The sequence below is a fragment of the Entelurus aequoreus genome, linkage group LG20 (assembly GCF_033978785.1).
Source record: "Entelurus aequoreus isolate RoL-2023_Sb linkage group LG20, RoL_Eaeq_v1.1, whole genome shotgun sequence".
NCBI classification, from domain to species: Eukaryota; Metazoa; Chordata; class Actinopteri; order Syngnathiformes; family Syngnathidae; genus Entelurus; species Entelurus aequoreus.
In genome coordinates this window covers 119,223-142,500 of record NC_084750.1, presented here as the reverse complement: position 1 = coordinate 142,500, position 23,278 = coordinate 119,223, and the positions used below count along the sequence as shown (strand labels likewise).

The 23,278-nt window shown below is 38.9% G+C and overlaps 1 protein-coding gene across 5 annotated transcripts in view; it reads left to right on the top strand.

The window, feature by feature from the left end:
* The window catches only part of LOC133635747 (syntaxin-12-like), a 44,952-nt gene extending 24,037 nt beyond the window's left edge, over positions 1-20,915 (top strand). For all 5 annotated transcript variants that reach the window (XM_062028998.1, XM_062029001.1, XM_062029002.1 and 2 more), the window contains exons 3-10: positions 149-218; positions 828-927; positions 4,112-4,249; positions 4,509-4,552; positions 9,837-9,948; positions 10,032-10,104; positions 12,745-12,827; positions 20,163-20,915. In XM_062028998.1, the coding sequence (XP_061884982.1) occupies positions 149-218; positions 828-927; positions 4,112-4,249; positions 4,509-4,552; positions 9,837-9,948; positions 10,032-10,104; positions 12,745-12,827; positions 20,163-20,255 (713 nt within the window). In that variant the 3' untranslated portion in view covers positions 20,256-20,915. The remainder of the gene's footprint in view (positions 1-148; positions 219-827; positions 928-4,111; positions 4,250-4,508; positions 4,553-9,836; positions 9,949-10,031; positions 10,105-12,744; positions 12,828-20,162) is intronic.
* Positions 20,916-23,278: the final 2,363 nt, after the last annotated feature.

Genomic DNA, 23,278 nt, shown 5'->3' with positions numbered 1-23,278 from the left:
AATTATTTTAATCTGTCTATTATAAAATTTTGGTGGTTTTCTTGAAAAATGCCTACAAATTAAAATTGATTGTTATTATTATAACTCTTGCAATTAACCTTAGCCGATTTCTAACAGATTCAAAGTCACTTTTGCTTTTCTTTGACAGCTGCTCAGATCAAGAGCATTGTGAACCAGTTGGGAACCAGACAGGACACCAGCGAACTTCAGGACCGGCTGTAAGTACAGTGCGCTTTTCCACAGGACAGCAATCTATTTGCGTTAGCCATGACACATGTGCATGTAATTAAAGTCATGTTATATTGTTCTATCTCTCTCTCTCTCTCTCTCTCTCTCTCTCTCTCTCTCTCTCTCTCTCTCTCTCTCTCTCTCTCTCTCTCTCTCTCTCCCTCCCCCCACCCTCTCTGCCTCTCCCTCCTTCCGAGTTCCTTGCATGTATGTTATAGAATTTGACATTACATTTTCAATGATAATAATGTTAGTAAATTATGTACTTAAAAAACTATACATTCTGTGGTACATTACATGGGACATGTAAGTGTCAAAAAGAGCCAAAAGAGGTTGGTGATGACAATAAATCTAAAGGTAAAATATAGTGTAGAAATGCACCCAATGGCAGGAAATGTAGTCTTGATTTTCAAAATGTTAAGCTGTACAATAACCGAGGCTGGGTACATAAACCGGGGCAAATTTCTGACGAAAACCAAGGTACACTATTTAATTGTAAAGGTTCCACTGTAGAACATTCCAATACATCGATAGGGTCATGACAGAAAGTGGGTGACCTCAAATTTCACTGTAACTCTAAACTCTTGCTGTTTCCACAGGCAGCAAATACAACACTATACCAACCAACTTGCAAAAGAAACCAACAAGCACCTGAAGGAGTTGGGCTCAATTCCTCTGCCAACATCCCCCTCAGAACAAGTTAGTAGACATCACTACTCCTGAACAAGAAAGAAGGAATCTTAATAGTAGTCCAAAGTTGTCTTTACAGCCTTCAAACAAGTGTTGTAGTGAATAAGCCTTTCCACTGGTTCTTGATTTCCCAACCCACTCGTCGAAAAGTCAGTTCTTTATAGACCTAAGGTTTCATTATGGTACAGCTTCATCGTGCTATGTAAGCCGTGCAGGCTTGCTTCTTCCACTCCAAACCATCTGTTGGAGCTTGACGTGCACTTTCCAAAAAATGTATTCTCGCGTCAACGCAATGCAGACCGCAGACACGTTATCGGTTGTTTTTAGTTAATGGTATGTCGCCTTTCCCGTTTTCCTTACTGCGAAAGTGCCTTTTTTAAGTACTCCATTTAAATTCTTAAAGCAACAGTACATTAAAATTAACTGATGATGTTCCAGCTTGATAAAGGATATAGAAGACAGTTAGCATTTTTCACTACTTCTACTACTACACAGGAAGCTAACTAGCTAGTCAACAATAGTTGTGGTTGCTCACTTTCAGGAAAACACTTCCCCTGCCCCGTCCACCCGCCAAAAAAGCTACAACAGGATTAAGACGCCACCAGAGGGACTGGGGCAGTGATGAGCTGTAGCATAATAAAAGCTTTGAAGCGTACTCCCAAAAGGGCAGTGGTTCTTAACCTGGGTTCGATCGAACCCTAGGGGTTCGGTGAGTCGGGCTCAGGGGTTCGGTGGAGGTCAAGACACACCCGACTCATCGTGTAAATAAAAACTTCTCCCTATCGGCGTATTACGGATACGGCAACAGCAGAAGTCACACTGATTTGCAGGTGTGTAATTTGTTGTGAGTTTATGCACTGTGTTGGTTTTGTTGTTTGAACAAGGTGATGTTCATGCACGGTTCATTTTGTGCACCAGTAATAAAACATGGTAACACTTTAGTATGGGGAACATATTCACCATTAATTAGTTGCTTATTAACATGCAAATAAGTAACATAACTAGTCATTATTAAGTACTTATTATTGCCTTATTCGGCATGGCCTTATTATAACCCTAACCAAATAACCCTGGCCCTAACTCTCTAACCCTAGCCCTAACCAAATAACTCTAAATTAAGTATTTGTTACTTAGAATATGTTCCCCATACTAAAGTGTTACCAAAAACATATAACTTTGTCTTGAATTTGAAAAAAAACAACATTTTATTTTTCACTAAAGAAGGGTTCTGTGAATGCGCTTATGAAACTGATGGGGTTCGGTACCTCCAACAAGGTTAAGAACCACTGCAATAGGGCAAGCGTTCTACCTAATTTTTCATGTGTCTGAACAAACACACAAACTACCTAAACACTCTTTGGACCACATTCGAGCAAAATCAAGATGTGCACACTATGGTATCACACCTGTCCAAAATCTGAGATCATAACAAGTTACATGGCTTATTAAAATAATCAACTTACAGCTAGGGCTGGGCGATATGGCCTTTTATTAATATCTCGGTATTTTTAGGCCATGTCACGATATATATCTCGATATTTTGCCTTAGCCTTGAATGAACACTTGATGCATATAATCACAGCAGTATGATGATTATATGTGTCTACATTAAAACATTCTTTTTCATACTGCATTAATATATGCTCATTTTAAACTTTCATGCAGAGAGGGAAACCACAACTAAGTCAGTTTACCAAAACGGTATTTATTAAACAGTTATTAAGCAGTGGCACAAACATTCATGTCATTTCAAAACAGAAAGTGCAAGATTGTCAGAGACATTTTAAAACAAGCTGAGTGCACTTTTGTGCATGATGTCACTAAGATGACTTATCAAAACAACACTAAATTAAAGTGCACTTTTTGTACAGAACGCCACTACAATAGTTTAAAACAAATACAGTGCACTTTTGTGCATGATGTCACACAAGATATTTCAATAAGTGTCAAATAAAAATGAGCTGCATAATAGGAAATCAAATAGTGTATGTCCTTCACTATGTGGTAGGTTCCTGCGGACGTTATCTCCTTCTGTTGTTGACTATTTTTTTCATACGGTGTTGATGTGGAAATAGTTGCTTCGGCATTTTGTGGGTGTGGCACCGAACGGAGATGTTGACATGCGGAGTTTCAAGCACTCTTCATTCTCTAGCGGGTGACTTTTCAAATGATGTTACAAATTAGCAGTAATGCTACTTTTTGTAGCAACAGTTTTGCCGCATAATTGTTCAACATATTCCCGCTTGAAGCCAAACCACCGCCAGACGATGGACCCCGTGCTGTTTTTCTTGGGAATGAATTCTTCCTCCATTTGTTACCAGATTCGCACCTTCTTTCTCTCGTATTACCGCCCGCACCGCACCGTCAGCATTACAGCTAACGTTACCATGTCGCTACCTCTCTGCTCCGCGGGAGCGTGTGACGTTGCACACGTGACGTATGTAAGAAGGTGCGCTTGTTTTAAGTCTCTGTGAGAAGGAGGGACAAGAAAGAGTGGGAAATGCATGCAGTGTAATGCCCCTCAGCTAAAAGCAACTGCGTGAGAACGTATACTCAAATATCACGATATAGTCATTTTCTATATCGCATAGAGACAAACCCGCGATAAATTGAGTATATCGATATATCGCCGAGCCCTACTTACAGCAGTAATTTCTGCCGGAGTTAGGTACACTTGCACAATCTAATGCGATTCAACACTACAGCTGTTTCAAAATGTATGTTTCAAAAGACAATAATACTTCTTTTAACTGACTCTGTCAGATAGTGTTTATTGCAGGTGAATAATTACAGTGGTGTAGAACTGCATAGTGTTATTCAGGGATGTCTGTAATTTTGCAATACATGGTCCCACTTGTATGGTTCTACACCACTTTGAAATTCAACAGCAATATAAAAAAAAAGTTAAATGAATACTTCTCAGGCAATGGCTTTTAGACTGATTATCTTTGTAATCACAGAATGTTTCATACACCTCTTGAATTAGATCTCAGAGTGTCCATATGTAACTAAAGTTATGGCTGGTAGCACCTGTGGGTGCTGTATAAACAATTTCTACAGCACCTCTGTGCAGCGTCACCATACAGCTTGAGCATGTTTGAGATTATTAATCATTGTGTGGTGCTAAGATTCATAGTACATGATTTCATGTCAAATTTTAACTGTGATCTTCTTAATCACTTTGTGTGTCTAGAGGCAGCAGAAGATTCAGAGAGAACGTCTGATGAACGATTTCTCTGCAGCGCTCAACAACTTCCAAGTTGTTCAGCGCCGTGCAGCAGAGAAGGAGAAAGAATCAGTAGCCAGAGCGAGAGCTGGATCTCGACTATCGGTATGTAGTAGTCTGTGCACTTTTCATAAGTAATTCACCAAGCTGCAATGGACCAGCATATCTGTAGATTAGCTGAGGCACCTTGTCGTTATGTGTTGGCTGTTTGACAGCTTAACTTACTTTATGCATAGCCGTAATTGTAAAAATGACTGTCTTGCATGTATTATTTTTGGGAAGGAGAATTAAATTTTTTCTAAATAATCTTTCTATATTAGAATTTAAAATGTCACACCAATGAGAAGTTTTTCTTATCTTCCAGGTTGAAGACGTTGCGCGAGATGAAAAGCTTGTATCTTTTGATAAGTAAGTGAATGGAGTCTTTCAACAATTGTAGAATTTGTAGAACATTTAAGCTTTCAAGATCTGAGGGATGGTTCATCGAATGACCACACAGTAATTTAGTCAGTAATATGGTGAACAATATAAAGTCAACAGCGTTGCACAATAAATAGTGTAATGATTGAAAAACTGTCATGCTGCCAACATGGAGGCTTCTTAAGTGGGTAATCTCTTCAGGAATCTGAAGCACAGTAACCAATTACAGTTTGGGCCGATGCAAAATCATTCACTATTATACACGAACGCAGTGCACAGTCGTTAAATAAGTAAGTATATATTCCAACTCTAAACTGTATAAAGTTGAATGTGTATTGCTGGTGCTATGGCTTATAGTATATGGTGACATCACATGTATTTGTATAATGAGAGCGGGTGCACATCCCAATTCTGCATACCCTATATCAGAGCTGGGCCATTGTTTTGAGTCGAGGTTGCCCACATTTATGCAGGTTAATTTGTGTCTTTATTACGAAAACTTTTTTTGACACTGAATTTATGTAACTTAATTTTTTGCATTTGAATTTTGTGAACTGAATTTGTTTTTACATCAAATTATGCTGACAATTTAATTGAAAAAAAATTCAGTGTATAAAAATCAGTTAAAAAAATTACCGTAATTGCGTAAAAAGTCAGTTTATAAAAATTCAGTGTAAAAAAAATTTGTGCTGAAAAATTAAATGTAAAAAAATTTGCTGTTTCAAAAAGCAAGACTCACTTCTGGTAAATTGAGGCTGAAGCTATCGATCCTGTCTCAGAACAGGTCAATGGGGTGTGAAGTTTATAGTCCTTGACACGGGTCTTGCGAAACAGCATAAAAAAGGTAGCCCAGTTAAATGCCTTTTTTATGCTATATTGCAAGACCCGTGTCACATGACTTCAAACGTGACATCTCACTGACTGGTTCTGAGACAGGATCGCTTCAGCCTTAATTTACGAAAAGTTAGTCTTGCGTTTTTTGAAGCGGCAAATTTTTCGACACTGGGTTTTTTTACACTGAGCTTTTATACACTGATTTTTTATAACACTGAATTTTAAAACACTGATTTTTTCCATCAAATTCTCAGCATAATTTGATAGACAAAAAATGTAATTCACAAAATTCATATGCAAAAAATTCAGTTACATAAATTCAGTGTCAAAAAAGCTGTCATAATAAAGACACAAATTAATCTCCATACACATTTACAGAAAAAATACACACATACAGTACATATGTACATACATACAGTAGGGGAAAAAGTATTTAGTCAGCCACCGATTGTGCAAGTGATGACAGTATGTAAGAGGTCTGTAATTTTCATCATAGGTACAATTCATCTGTGAGATACAGAATGTGAATAAAATCCCGAAAATCTAATTGTAGAATTTTTAAATAATTTATTTTCCAATCATGGTGGAAAATACGTATTTGGTCACCTACAAACAAGCAAGATTTCTGGCTCTCACAAACCTGTAACTTCTTCTTTAAGAAGCTCTTCTGCCTTCCACTTGGCACATATTTGAAGTGGTTATCTGTATAATAGACACTTGACCACACCCTCAAACATCCTGACTCTAAACGTCACGATGGCCACGACCAAAGAGCTGTCGAAGGGCACCAGGAACACAGTTGTAGACTTGCATAAGGCTGGTAAGAGTGAATCTACAATAGACAAGCAGCTTGGTGTGCATAAATCAATAATGGGAACAATTATTAGAAAATGGAAGACACACATGGTCGTTGATAATCTCCCTTAATGTGGGGCTTGCGCAAGATCTATTCCCGGGGGGTCAAACTGATAATGAGAACCGTGAGCAAAAATCCCAGAACTACATGGGGGGTTCTGGTAAATGACCTGCAGAGAGCTGGGACGAAAGTAACAAAGGTTACCATCAGTAACACGCTACGCCGACAGGAAATTAAATCCTGCAGTGCCAGACGTGTCCCCCAGCTTAAGACAGCTCATGTCCTGGCCCTTCTAAAATTTACCTGTGACCATGTGGATGATCCAGAGGAGGATTGGGAGAATGTCATGTGGTCAGATAAAACCAAAATAGGATTTTTTGGTAAAAATCCCACTTGTCGTGTTTGAAGGAAGAAGAATGCTGAGTTGCATCCCAATAACACCATACCCACTGTGAAGCCTTGGGGTGGAAACCTCATGCTTCAGGGCTGTTTTTCTGCTAAAAGGACTGGACGACTGATCCGTGTTAAGGAAAATAATATTGGGGCCATGTATCATTAAAATCTTAAGCAATAACCTTCTTCTATCAACGAGAGCATTTAAGATGAGACGTGGCTGGGTCTTCCAGCATGACAATGATGCCAGGCAAGAAAGGAGTGGGTCCGTAAGAAGCATTTCAAGGTCCTGGAGTGACTTAGCCAGTCTCCAGACCTCAACCCAATAGAAAACCTGTGTAGGGAGTTGAAAGTCTGTGTTGCATGACAACAGCTGCAAAACATCACTGCTCTACAGGAGTTCTGCATGGAATAAATACCAGCTACTGTGCGTACAAACCCTGTGAAGACTGACAGAAAACGTTTGACATCTGTCATTTCCAACAAAGGTTATATTACAAGATATTGTATTAAACATTAGTTACTGACCAAATACCTTTTTTCCACCATGATTTGCAAATAAATTATTTTAAAAAAGTATTTTTTTCACATTGTGTCTCTCACAATTGAAGTGTACCTATGATGAAAATTACAGACCTGTCATCATTTCAAGTGGGAGAACATGCACAATCAGTGGCTGACTATTAGTACATATATATGTATATGTGTATAAGTATGTATTTGTATGTGTATATTAGGAATGTGGAAAAAATCGATTCGAATTCGAATCGCGATTCTCACGTTGTGCGATTCAGAATCGATTCTCATTTTTAAAAAATAGATTTTTATTTTTTTTTATTTTTTATTCTTTTTTTTTTATTTTAAATTTTTTTTAATTAATCAATCCAATAAAAAAATACACAGCAATACCTTAACAATGCAATCCAATTCCAAAACCAAACCCGACCCAGCAACACTCAGAACTGCAATAAACAGAGCAATTGAGAGGAGACACAAACACGACACAGAACAAACCAAAAGTAGTGAAACAAAAATGAATATTATCAACAACAGTATCAATATTAGTTACAATTTCAACATAGCAGTGATTAAAGATCCCTCATTGACATTATCATTAGACATTTATTAAAATTAAAAAAAAAGAACAATAGTGTGAGAGTGGCTTACACTTGCATCACATCTCATAAGCTTGACAACACACTGTGTCCAATATTTTCACAAAGATAAAATAAGTCATATTTTTGGTTCATTTAATAGTTAAAACAAATGTACATTATTGCAATCAGTTGATAAAACATTGTCCTTTACAATTATAAAAGCTTTTTACAAAAATCTACTACTCTGCTTGCATGTCAGCAGACTGGGGTAAATCCTGCTGAAATCTATGTATTGAATGAATAGAGAATCCTTTTGAATCTTGGCAAAAATCTTAGCCACACAATTATCAAATGTAATAGGAAAATTAATTCATACTGACCAAACTGGCTTCATGGAAGGTCGACAATCTTCAGACAATACAAGGAAATTGTTTAATGTTATTTACTATGCTAGAAGTCTCCCTTATCCCACAGCAGTTTGTACTGTTGATGCGGAGAAGGCATTCGACCGCATAAACTGGTCGATTATGTTTTGCACATTACGTAAATTTGGATTTGGAGATGATTTTATACAATGGATTAAGATGCTTTATAGAAGGCCCATGGCATCAGTCAAAACCAATAATCATATTTCAGAACCTTTTTTGTTAAAAAGAGGAGTAAAACAGGGATGTCCTGCATCTGGATTATTATTTAATTTGGTTATTGAACCCTTAGCTGCAAAAATAAGAAGTGAAAATAATATTCATGGTATAAAAATTGGCTCTCAGTATAATAAGCTATCGATGTATTGTGACGACATAATTTTTTTACCTGTCACATGTTAACTCCTCTCTTCTTTATATCAATAATGTCATTGAATATGGCTGTTTATCAGGGTATAAAGTTAATTGGGACAAATGTGACATATTACCACTTAATAAACACTGCAAGAAATTACAAGTTCAGAACTCCAAAATTAAATTGTATTGCATTATTATGGTATTGTTGTGTATTTTCATTTAAAAAAAAAAAAAAAAATCGTTTTTGAATCGAGAATCGTGCTGAATTGAAAAAAAATCGATTTTGAATTGAATCGTGACCCCTAGAATCGATTTTGAATCGAATCGTGGGACACCCAAAGATTCACAGCCCTAGTGTGTATATATGCATATATGTGTTTATACATATATATGTGTGTGTGTGTATATATCTTCATATGAATGTGGATATATGTACATAAGAATGTGTATATATGTATGAATTTATTGAGGTGTTTGACCACAATACCCAACAATGTGTTTGGAGGAGAAAAGATGAGGCCTTTAATCCCAGGAACACCCTTCCTACCGTCAAGCATGGGGGTGGTAGTATTATGCTCTGGGCCTGTTTGGCTGCCAATGGAACTGGTGCTTTACAGAGAGTAAATTGGACAATGAGAAAGAAGGATTACCTCCAAATTCTTCAGGACAACCTAAAATCATCAGCCCGGAGGTTGGGTCTTGGGCGCAGTTGGGTGTTCCAACAGGACAATGACCCCAAACACATGTCAAAAGTGGTAAAGGAATGGCTAAATCAGGCTAGAATTAAGGTTTTAGAATGGCCTTCCCAAAGTCCTGACTTAAACCCCATTGAGAAAATGTGGACAATGCTGAAGAAACAAGTCCATGTCAGAAAACTACTCTCATAAGTTAACCAGCTTCATAAAATAGACACACAGCTTTGAAACATTTTTGTATTGGTTATCCGGGCAGAAAATATGGGCATTTACATCAACAATATGATTTACCTGGCTGGAAAGGACAAATAAAAATAAAAAAATCAGAAGGTTTCCTTTGTCTCTGAACAGGGGGATGGAGTCTCTGAACAGGGGGATGGAGGAGAATGAGATGGGGGTCTTCAGGAAGCTGTAATATGGGGCCCAGAATTTGGTGCTACGCCCCTGCTTATACATATTGAGCTTTAAGATGCGTTAACACTTTGGATTGACCGACATCAATATTTTTTCAATGACGTAACTAACCCTGAAACATATGTTTCTTCAATTGTGGATACCATGTAAGTGCAGTGTACTCATACACATTCCAACAGTTCTATGTTATGTGACCAACAGTCAGGAGGGATGGGGTCAGATGGCCATTCAGACGGAGGAAGAGGCGGCAGCTATCACAGAGGAAGACTTGGAGCTCATCAAGGAGAGAGAAACCAACATCAGACAGTTAGAGGTCTGCCCTTCCTCCCTCACCCCATTAACATTCATTTTCACTCCTTGGGATCACATATTAATCTTGGTTTTCGTTTGTTACAGTCTGACATCATGGATGTCAATCAGATCTTTAAGGACCTTGCGGTTATGATCCATGACCAAGGAGAGATGATTGGTGAGGAAAATAATATATTTATTACTAAAGGTTCATTAAAATAGTAAATAAACCCAGACAAAATGTAAATTAATTATAAAAGTAAATCAGTCAACACAATGATAAATTATGAGATTTGTTTTTAGTATAAAAAAATACTTTAGCACATTTTATTGGATCCCCCCCCCCTTATAACTACCGTATTTTCCGCACTATAAGGCGCACCAGATTATAAGGCACACCTTCAATGAATGACCTATTTTAAAACTTTGTTCATATATATGGCGCACCGCATTATAAGGCGCATAGAATAGACGCTACAGTAGAGGCTGGGGTTACGTTATGCATCCATTAGATAGAGCTGCGCTAAAGGGAATGTCAACAAAACAAATAGTGATTGTACTGACACTTCTACTTGCTGTTCTCTGTTCAACAACCCACTGTTCGAGATTGTCCTCCAACTGTAGCCATCTCGCTTTGTTCCCTCGGAAACTCTGTTTAGTCTTCTTTACTTGGCGCAGGTCATCATGTTGCTTCCTCCACTTCCGCACCATTGATTCGTTAATGTTAAATTCTCTCGCTGCTGCTCTATTCCCGTGTTCTACTGCATGACTCATTGCCTTGAGTTTAAACTCTGCGTCGTAAGCGTGTCTCTTAATAGGAGCCCTTTTTTTGGTTTCTACATAAAGTTTAGGTCTCGCAACTACGGTAAGCAGCCGCCGACTTTATTTTCCCCCGTAGAAGAAGTTCTTCTTCTACGGTAAAGCAGTCGCCGACTTCATTTTCCCCCGTAGAAGAAGAAGCGCTTCTTCTTATACGGTAAACATCCGTAGAAGGGGGAAAATGAAGTCGGCGTAGTTACCGTAGTTGCGAGACCTGTTGTGGCTCAATATTGGTCCATATATAAGGCGCACCGGATTATAAGGCGCACTGTCAGCTTTTGAGGAAATTGGAGGTTTTTAGGTGCGCCTTATAGTGCGGAAAATACAGTAGTAGTTTGCATATATTGAACACAAATATAAATTCAACGCTTTGTTTATGCTCCCATTTTTCATGAGATGAAGTGCAAATCTTACACAACTTTTTACTCTGCACTAGATGTGTCTTGGTTGCACACCACTTGGTAAATACTACACCCGAACATTAGAGTTCTGCAACATGGGGTTAAGGAATGGCAGTGGAAGAATGGCAGAACGATAGGCCTCTTGGCACTGTATCTCTATGCATTTAAAATGCCATCAGTAAAAATCACCTGTGTTCAGGGGCGGTCCTACAACAAAACACCAGGCTACAACAATGTGATTTTTCCTATTCATGGAAGCCAGACTATACTGTGTACAGTTGAGTCCACAATTGACTTGTGTCAAGGCTTTGTATGTGCTGAAAACCTTGCGTCTCCCAGCTCTCATTTTCTTTTCTTTTTTCTATTTTCGAAAAGCAGGTGTTGAAAGAAAAACAATGTCTGGGGAATTTAGTTTGCTAAATGTCTACATTCATAGCAAAGTGTATATAGTGTCCATCATGACAGAATACTTGAGTTGTTTTGCAACCTTTTTACGACTATCTAGAGGGCATTAACGTTCCAAAGTGCTGTAAAAATTATATATGGCCCTCTTCCGGGTTTAAGGATGTAAATTACGCCCTGCCACGTAGACACCTTAGCATTGTTTATTATCAACTACTGATAGCAATTTGGCACTGCTAACATTAGCTATTATTTAATGTATATTCTGTCACAAGGGTGTCCAAACATCAGCCTACCAGCATTATTTCCTGAGTTATTTTTAATAACATTAAATTCATGGGAATCATTAGGCCTATTTTAGAATATACTTAAAGGTGCCATATGTAATATTTTCATGTCAAGTCATCATTAAATGGCCCTGATATGTCAAAAGGCATTAATAAATCATGTTATTTTCAAATACCTTTACAACTAATAACGGTAGTTTACCTGGGATATGCTCATTTCAAAATTAGATTTACAGCCCCGAAATATTGTTATTGTTTTCATGACCAATTAAAAAGTCAGTGAGCGTGTCACATCCAGGTTGCCTGTTACGCTTCGCCCTCTTCGTCGAGCTACTGACACTGGTAAAGTTACTAAACATGTCAGACTATAGTAAATCTAAAAGGCCTCGTGACGATTCTCAACTTAATCATGACAAAGCCAAGTACCTGCAAGTCAGTCTGTTAAAGGTGGGACAGCTACTGTACCCAAAACCAGAACGTGCTCAATACACCTGTTTTACATACTATCTCAACTTGTTGGGAGAAGAGGAAACTTACCATATATATTGTTTTGTTTCACAATTCAAAATGTATCAAAAGGTTGAATATAGAGCAGTGGTTCTTAAACTTGTTTCACCAAATACCACCTCGGAAAACACAATATAATCTAATATTTTTGTCCACTGTAATATTAAACACAGTTTGAACAATAACACTGTTTGAATATAGGATAATAAAACACAGTACTTTAATCAAGTGAATCATGGCGTACCATTAGATGGCGGTCGCATACCACAGTTTGAGAATCACTGCTGTAGATGTTCCATTGTATATAAATGTATTACGTGCTGACTTTAGAATTAAAAATGATTAAAATATGTTGTATATAAGTAGTATCTATATGCACGCTGTGTTTGTGCGGTTCTGCAGATAGCATCGAGGCAAATGTGGAGAATGCTGAAGTACATGTAGAACGAGGAACAGACCAACTTCAAAGAGCCGCCTATTACCAAGTGAGTCGGTCACTCTTAGTGAATTTTTGCTTGTTTCTTTTCTTGTTGAACACCAACAATTGTTTCCCAATCGTTTGGCAACTGCCAGCAATTCATTAAAAACAATTTAGAGGTATTATTTTGTGGACTATTCAGGCAAAGAATAAATGTCATTTAAGTCTACATTCTTGTTGAAAGTCACAGTTAGCAGTGGCAAAACATGCATCCTAAGTGTTGCACTACATGTGTCTTTGTTGCACACCACTCAGTTAAGTTGCAGAGTGTTTGTAAATGTAAATATATGTGGGATTAATTTTGAAATGTTCGTGACAAAAAAATATCACATCTGCTTTCATGAACAAATTAAATTTGAGTGTGGACAAAATAGAAAAATGTAATCATTGTCTAAAGCAGTGGTCCTTTTTGAGCCAAAGATTCCTGGTCTCAGACTCAGCCATTAACAAAAGCAAGATCTCCTCCTGCACCAATTATATATATATATATATATATATATATATATATATATATATATATATATATATATATATATATATATATATATATATATATATATATATATATATATATATATATATATATATATATATATATATATGTTTATATGTATATATGTGTGTATATATATATGTATGTGTATATGTATGTATATATACATGTATTATTACACCCACACGCGTGTGTTTTGTGTGTGTGTGTGTTTGTGTGTGTGTGTGTGTGTTACACACATACATATGTGTTTGTGTATGTATGTATATGTGTGTGTATGTATGTATGTATGTATATACATGTGTGTATACACATGTATATGTATATATGTATACAAATGTATATGTATATATGTATACATATGTATATACATGTATATGTATTGTTGCATTGACCAGCATTCCTCCAATGGGGAATTCAAATTGCTAGTCTCTCCCAGATTCTTTTTATGGCAATAAGCTGATGTTTATATTCAATCAACAGGCAGTAGTTGGTATTTTGTGGTTTATTCTCCAAGCTTAGAGGACAAACGTGAGACCAATCTAGCACACCCTCGTTCCCTCGCCCGGTCTAGCTCGGTCTCCCCTCAAACCCCCGGAAGTCCCGTGATCTTCCCTCTGTCCCTCGCCCCCACTCCCTTTGTTTAGACTACTCCGAGTTATCTCTACTCTGACACATTCCAATCTAGAAGGCCGACACCTTACTATGAGACTCAAAAGAAGGAAGAATACTAGCTATTCTGTATATGACTATAGGAGTTTAGAAAGAAGTAACACTTAAATATGGATATGATTCTGATCTGCTTCCCACAAGTCCCCCTTTAAGATCTTCTGATAAGATCTTTATTACTTGTACAAAACTTATAAAGCACGCCCCACATTAAAGTCTTAAATTACCACTTTTCTAGACCCCCTTTAGTGACACTTAGCACAAGGGGCTGTGCGGTTCTGGATGGTCTCGAGGGAGGTTGTTCAGCAAGTCCCTCAACTGTGTCACGAGTCAGGTTGGTTAGTCTCAATGGCGGCGGGGAGTTAGAGAGGCCGCTGAAACAGGAGTTCCAAGGGGTGTTAATTTGGTGACTGGGGTCACCAGTCTAACCATAGCACAAAGCCCAACGGCTGACGTCGGGATTCTAATGTACAATCTGTGCTCCTCACAACACCAGAATAAGTCAGCTCGTGCCCAAGGGCCTATCCTAGAGCCATCTATCAGTGTGGTGCACCAGTAACGGTTAATGTCACCCAATTTGTTGGGGGACGAAAAGGGTCTTGTAATTTGAAAACGCGTGTAATTCAGCTTTTGGGCCACAAAGGGAAGAAGTCGGGTGGCATTGTCAACAGAAGGGTACACATGTCAGTCAACTTAAAAGGGGCGGGGTAAGTGTGGGAAAAGGGACGTCCAGCGGAAGAAGCAACACAGTCACCCAGGTTTTGGCATCCACCTGAGCCACAGGTTGTCTGCACCCGCTCCTAAGGTCAAAGTTACCAGGCCTTCGGTGGTGATGTCATTAGCATGCACAGATGTGAGAGCCTTTGAAACACCACCGAGGTGGGGTGGTACATTAGGTGCTACAGAGGGTGTAGAGGTAGTTAACGCTCTCTCAAGGACATTCATTTTAATAATTCCTTTAGAGTCTGTATCAGTCAGGTCAACCCCCAAAACAACATAAAAGGGACGATGGGCACCACTTACCATAGTATGTTGTCTGCATCTGACACCAATGGTTCAGGGTTGGGTCGTAACAAATATAGAGGTTATTACCACGGTAATAGCTATTGTGTCCCCCGTACTTAATCACACTGCACAGGTCAAAAAATAAGTCTTGTTATCCCCTTTGACCCAGTCTATTTAAAGTCCGCTGTATGTTCTTAGACACTTGTCAGTCACTGTCGTCAGGAAGGATGAACTGAGACACAAAGACAGTAGAACACGCCCAACCACCAGTCCGTCAGGGAATACTAGTCGGGTGTAACATCCTGCCTTTCGTCTATCAATATCAGAGTAATTTAGGTAACAAAACGGGATAAACATCAAACTTTTCACTTAATGTAACGACACATATAGTTATGCTGAAAACAAGCAAGAAAAACTAAGAAACATTTAGCATACTGGATTGGTCTCACACAAGGATATACAATATAGAAGTTGAAAAGAGTAATGTAGGTAGAAAATCTCTCTCGTCTCCTGGGCTGTGAGGCAGATGATGTGGCGAGGGGGTCAAGAGGGGCAGATGTTGTGGCGATGTCAGCAATGACATCCGCTGGTAATCTGTCAGGTTCTTCAGCAGTAGTGCAGAGGGAGAGGTGGTACCAGGTGTCCCCTTTACCCGCCAGTCGAAGGGTGTGGGACGTCCGTTCCACGACCTTGAAGGGACCAGTCCACCTGGGCTCCGTCCACTTGCGTTTGATGACCTTGATCTTGACCCTCTCAGCGGGCAGAAGGGAATTTGTACAGAAGAACTGGCACACAAATTCTGCAACAACTAATCGATTAAAATCGATTATAAAAATAGTTGGCTATTAATTTAGTCATCGATTCGTTGGATCTATGCTATGCGCATGTGCAGAGGCAAATATTATTATTCATTTAAAAAAGTATTATTATATACATATATTTTTTTAAATAAACCTTTATTTATAAACTGCAACATGTACAAACAGCTGAGAAACAATAATCAAAATAAGTATGGTGCCAGTATGCTGTTTTTTTTTTCAATAAAATACTGGAAAGGATAGAAATGTAGTTTGTCTCTTTTATCCGATTATTAATCGATTAATTGAAGTAATAATCGACAGATTAATCGATTATCAAATTAATCGTTAGTTGCAGCCCTAATTTTATGACCACGCAGACCCCATCACAAGTCTTAGCAGTTTTAGATTTTCAAAAATCCATAGATTGTTGTGATAAAGAAATAAGAGGTGGAAAACATGGTTGTTTTATGTTTTTTTACATGGCAAATAATCAGACCTTTAAAGGGGATCTGCATTTTGTTTGGAATTTTGTCTGTCATTCACAATCCTTATGTAAGACAAGAACACATGTTTTTCTTTTTTTATGCATTCTAGCTAGTAAATACATGCGATCAAATGTCCGCTTACAATGGAGCACATGGGAGTCGCTCTATTCCGCCTATAAAGCGCTCTAAAAACATCCAAACATTTCCATCAACAATTTATATACAGTGCATGCTTTAAGTATATATGTAGTGTAGTAACAGGCACATTTATAATAACATTTATAATTTACATATTCTGATCATTTTAAACATACTAGCTTCGACAACATCACCGATTACAGCTCACTGCATAATAAAACATCACTTACTGTACAATGTCTGCTGTCATTAGGATGCAGACTGATGGTATGTTCATATATATTCCCATTTAGATGAAAAATGACTCATAATCCTTGCGAAGAAAATGGGGGGGGGGGGGGGAGTGCAGACCTAGCGTCTTTTCATGTTTCTCGCCATTCCCGGGTCTAAATTGGCTGTCAAAGTGTACCAATTGGTCCGAGTATGTCCTCTGCCTCCTACTATCAAAGTGAGAGGCATGATAGTCCACATTGCAACAAGCTAGTTAGCTCAATGTGATCACGGCGCAGCTATAAATAGTTTGTCTGCGTTAGCGCTTATAATAACAATGTCACTAATACTTGGTTAATATTCAAGTCACGTAATGTAAATGGACTATTGTTGGTGGTTTTTAGATGGTTATTTAGAGGGCTGTTTTGGCGGAATGGAGGACCTCCCATAAGCTCAATTGTAAACAAACTTATTTACGAGTTAGAGCAGACCTGGGCATTGTACGGCCCGCGGGCCGCATCCGGCCCTTTGCGCATCCCTGTCCGGCCCGCGTGAGGCCAATCATAAATTACAAAATAAATTTAAAAAAGTATCTATGTCGAGTGTGCAATACAACAGTGCTGCTTTTGTTTTGAAAAGCGTTATTTGTATTACTTCCGTGTGGACGTATGCGCGTGTGCGATTGTGAGTGAATTGAACGGCGCAATTACAAATTACAAAATAAAGTTTAAAAAACATCTATGTCGTGCGCGCAATACAACTGTGCTGCTTTTATTTTGAAATGTGTTATTTATGCCGTATGTCCGGAGGGAACCTGTGAGGGAAGGTGCATAGAGACAAGTGATGAGACGCTAAAAAAAGAAAAGTTGATGAGGAATGGCGTGTTTCCAACAAGACATGGACTGCCAAGTATTTCTTTACATAAATTAATGGTAAAGCCGTGTGCTTAATGTGTGGTACACAGCTTGCTGTGTTTAAATATCATTTTAATCGCCACTACACGAAGAAACACGAGGGAAAATACCGGGATGTGTCTGATGAAGCGCGCGCAAGGGAGGCTGATGCGTTGATGGTAAAACTGCAAACCCAACAAGGACTTTGTGCCATATTTCACACCCCCAGAGATGCAGCCGTCAGGACAAGTTTCGTCATTTCTCACAAAAGCGCCAGAAAAAGTAAGGCGTTTTCTGACGGAGAGTTTATTAAGGAGTGCTTATTGGACTTTGTTGCGCTGATAATGCCCGGAGACAGGACTGTTTTTCGCTAACTTTGGATGAGAGCTCTGATGCAGTCAATTAAAGAGACAACCACAGGTAATGACTTGTTCACAGAGGTAAATGCGTGTTGGGACAAGCTGGCAGGTGTGACAATCCAATCCACTTTATTTATATAGCACATTTAAACAACAAAATGTTTCCAAAGTGCTGCACAACAATATTACAAACAATATTCAAATATTATCCTTAGCTCCACCAATGACTGAATAAAAAGAAAAAAACAATTACATATAAAACCAATATAAAAAACAATATAGAATAGATATGATTAAAAACTATTTTTAACAACAGATGGTTGTCCAAATCTGATGGGGAAAAATGTTGGATAATGCAGGATAAAGTGACCTTAAAAAGCAATCTGCTTTTGTATAAAGTTAAGTTAGGTTAAATGAAATTATTATTATTATTATTATTATTAATTATTATCATCATTATTATTTATCTTATGGTATATCAAAAATAATATTGAGCAAAATTTAATTGAAATATTGTCGTGTGGCCCTCCAGCAGTGCTCGGGTTGCTTATGCGGCCCCCGGTGAAAATTAATTGCCCACCCCTGAGTTAGAGGCATTAAAAAAAATACATCCGCCTTGTCTTACATAATGATTGTGAAGGATTCCATAAAAATGTTCCACTTTATAATCTTCTTTATAAACACACTTATTTGCGCTAGTGTTTAAATGAGGCTAAGCCAGATATTTTTATGTTTAGAGTGACGCCTTTTTGAAATTTTTATGGACATTCTTTATGCTATTTCTAGAGCTGAATTAATTGTTTTCCATTTTATTGAATGGTTCGTTTAGCTGTGTTTTTACAGCATGTTCCATACTTATTGTGATTTTTATTCTATTTTTTTTAGTTTCCTGTTTTTAATGTGTACAACATTTTGAGGCAGTAGTGGCTGTTTTAAATGTGTGCTGTATAAATAAATAAACAAAAAAACCTTGACCAAGATAGGTAAAACTAAATTTAATAAAAATGTTATACATACACTGCAAAAACTGAAATCTAAGTAAGATTAAATATCTCAAATAAAGGTGATATTTGCTTATTTTCTGTCTGATAAGATAATTCTTCTCACTAAGCAGATTTTATGTTAGTGTTTTACTTGTTTTAAGTGTTTTAGTCCTAAATGATCTCAGTAAGATATTACAGCTTGTTGCTGAGATTTTATGACTTACTATTGAGTAAAACATGCTTGAAACTAGAATATCAACTGTTGCAAAGCTGTCATCAACACTCAAGTATAAAACTACTTTTCTTAAAGTAATAATTTCTTATTTCAAGCATGAAAAATAAAATCATGACTTTGACACAATTGTGTCTCATAATTAAAACAGATGACAGCCAAATGGACTTTGCTGTTTTATTTTCAATGAAACAATAGAAAATGCATACTCATATAGTAGTACAGTTGGCACAGTACAGTAAACTGACAGTTAATATTTAAACAGTTGACATTTCGAACAATTTTGAACAGAAATAGTTCATGCACATTCAGATAAATTCTTCAAAATTACAATAAAAAAAATTGGACGGGGGCCAGGCTGTGCGTGTGTGTGTGTGTGTGTGTGTGTGTGTGTGTGTATATATTCCTTGCGCACTAATTGACTGAAAGAGCACGCACTTGGCGCGATGATGTCATGTTATCGATGGAAAAATGCATCTTTAGACAATATGATTTGCTTGAGCAGCTCGTAGACCCCGAGAGTAACAAGCGGTTGCCTTGTTGCCTTTCCATTAAGAACAATAAACTAGTTTTTGGTATAAGTTTGCTGGTTTCAAGAGATGTAATGTCGAGCGCATATCATTATGTCAAGATAATGGCACTAGCATTTACTTAATTTAAGAATATTTTTCGACATTGAGAAAAAAGTTCCCATATTTGTTTTTTCTAACAAGAAAAGTGCACTTATTAGTGAGAATATACTTATTTTAAGGTATTTTAGGGTTCATTGAGGTTAGCTAATTGTACTTGTTTTGGAAAGTCTTGACAAGCCAAATTTTCTTGTTATATTGTCAGATAATTTTGCTCAGTTCAAGTAAAATACCCCTCATTTTTGTATTTTTTTCCCTTGTTTTTGAACACTGACCTTTTGCAGTGTACCGTTGAGATTGAATAGCAGAACTTTTTCTAGTTGCAGGGAACAGTTTATTAAAGACACATTGGCTCAATCAATGATTAATTTTATTAATCAAATGTTCACTCATACTTATTTTGTGTGTCTTGGTAACAACACTTGTCTTTGCTTTTCCTGTTACAGCAAAAGTCCCGAAAGAAGATGTGCATCCTGGCTTTAGTTTTCTCCATTGCACTGGTAATACTTGGCATCATCATCTGGCAAGTGTCCAAGTGACTCGTCTCCACATTGTTGTCATCACTATTATTACTATACTGTACTTAGATTGACTTACATTGTTCTCTGCCCACCTGCTAGTAGACTGCTCACATCAGGATCACAGAGGTAGGATTGTGCAGAGCTGCAAATATACTAATCTCAAGTTCTCAACTGAGCTGTTCTTTGTAAAATAGCAACATAAAACCAACATTAACAGCAATAAAGGGGGGACTGAGGTTGTGTCGGGAAATTATTCACGTGTTGATTATTTTCTTGTTGTTTTTCAAACTGTCAATATATTTCAAATTATTCATGGCAGTTCTTTCCGATAGACCAAACAAAAAAATAAGTGACTTTAAGTTTTTTTTTTTCATAATTTCTTATTATGGCACCTTTTAATCTGAAGTGTTTATATTGCACAAATTAAGATATTGGAAACTACTGAAAGCTAGCTGGGCCTCATAGTAAATCAGTTACTCAGAAACAGGTTGACTCAAGGTGGTGATTGTATTAAAACTGCTCTATACTGTGTATCTTAACAGACAAGCCGTAAATCCATATTTGTAAATATGACATATTACACACATTAAAGCCTACTATACACAGTACATCTAAAAACAACAGTTTCTCCATGAAACTATTTCTATAGCTCATTTCAGTATGTGTAATAAATGTATTGAATATCTAATGTGTCACGGTTTTTTTTAACCTCACTGTTATGGGTCACACTTCTGCTGCGTCTCCTCCTGTTGCGTGCCCTGACGAGCGCACCGCAGGCCACGCCCACGGGCGCTCTCTCTCTGCTTCAAGCGCGCTTCCGCGCTGCTGCAAACGCTCTGCAATCTACGCACCTGTCCATGATGAGCGATCAGCCTTCTTAAACCAGCGCAACCTGAGATCCGACGCCAGAACGTAGCTTCTCGTATCCAGTACAGTAAGCCCATACGTTTCTCGCTCTCCTACATGTGCATTTGTTCTCCCTGTGCTTCCTTCCCGTCGTGCTCATCGTCTCCTGTGTTGTGTCTTCTCCAGCTCCCCGTCATCCTTCCTCGTGGTCAAGCTGTGTGCCTTGTCACTTTGGACCTCCCTGTGGAACCCCCTTGCCTTCCTGGATTTTCGACCTCACGCCTGTCACCCGACCACGACGCCGCGCTCCTGTCATTGACTATCCGCCTGTCCTCCGACACTCGAGCCTGCCTTGCCCTTATTTGGACTTCCGCCTGGATCAACACGCACCTTCAACACCCTCTGACAACCACGCTCAGATAAGTCTCACATTTAGTCACACCACATCTCTTTGGTTTAATTACACATCTCATTTACACACCAAGCTGTTCAATCAATCAATCAATCAATCAGCTTTATTGTCCATTCTTACATGTACAAGACACATAAGAACTGAAATTACATTTTCGGCACAATCCCGCTAAGAGCAGACATACGTTACAGGGAGACAAGACGGGACCGCCAACGGATCAGCCTCACTTAGGCGCTCCTCAAAAAGGTGGGAAAAAGGTGACATTGGGGGAGGGGGGAAGTAAAAAAAAATATCAGTCTGAGGCTGGACCCTCAGGAATGGTCCAGACTGAGTCCGAGGAAAAAAACCTCACATAGCATGGCACACATAAACAAGGTACATTTAATCACAACAACTCGCAACAAAGTCATCCAACAGGACCTTGGAGGCCAGCAGCTGCTGTTGAGCGCTGCTCAGCCCCCACAACCCCGGAGGAATAAAGCAGAGGTGAAGGCGTTGATTTGGGGAGGGGTATGTGCGTGCATGTATGCCCAATTAACTTGGGTGAGATGTTGGATTGTCTTTATGGGCCGAGGCCGGCCCCAAGAGTTCAAGAGTTCAAGAGTCCGACCCAGGTGCTTTTGAAGAAAAGGGAAAGGTCAAAAGCGTCCATCTTTGAGGAGTCCTCGGGGGAGTGTTTTCAAACAGCCTGTTCCTCAAGGCCATTCGAGGGAGTCAAATCGTAGATTAAGATGTTGTTTTTTTCTTCGAGCAGTCAAAACAATGACATTCCTGCTCTATATGCTGGCTCTGACAATTCCAATTTATTCTTTCTGTAACATCATCAAGATGGAATCTACCTTGCGATTCAAATCAGCAATCGCTCCAGTCTGTGATCCCACAGCACGACCCAATCCTTCCATTGCGTTGAACAGCCTGTTGGCCCCTTGAGTGGCTGCCATCGTCTTCCGAATTTGACGATACACCAGAGCAATGCCCAGCCCAATCAGCAAATGCCCTGCGATCACAGCTCCAAATAGGTAGATGTCTTCCACGTCCTCGATGGAAAGGACTGAGAGGCACATGATTCTCCAAGTATTCCAGGAATCTCTCACGTACCCCGCAGCAATGGTTCCATCAGGGCAGCCAGGCTCCCCCGAGCCTCTTTTCCTTGTCGAAAAGACTGTGTCAATTGCGTCGAGAGTCCAGTTGATCAAATTCATTTTGATGTTTAGATTTGAGGACAGCTCAAGAAAAGAGGCTTCAAAATAGTTCAGACAAGACAAAAAACAAAGAGAGCAAGCAGGGAAGGAGGGAGCGGAGAGAGATGCGACCGCCCTCACCAGTGGCAAGACAGAAAAAAAGTGATTAATAAACAGGCTGACAGCTAAACGACGTCATATCTCTGTCGTCTTCTTCTCCCGATATCACGTCACAGTACGTTCTGGCCATGTCAGAACCAGACGGCAAAGACATGACGCGTACCCCGCTCACCTCCAGAGCCTCCCCTGTACCAAGTATCACAGGTGTGCACACGGCACTCCAGCAGCACCAAGAGCGCTTTTGTGTACTGGAGAACAAGCTCGATGCTGCTTTTGCTAACATTTTAGCTCGACTGGAATTGATTTCCCCAGGCTCCTCCGCTCGGCCAGTACCCGAGCAAGCCGCCCCTGCCGCTGCAGCCCCCATGCCGCCCCCCCCATCCTGCAAGCCGAAGATCTCTAGTCCCAGAGCTTTTGAGGGGGATTTTGAGCTTTGCCATGGCTTCCTGGTCCAGTGTGACATGGTGTTTTGTCATCAGCCC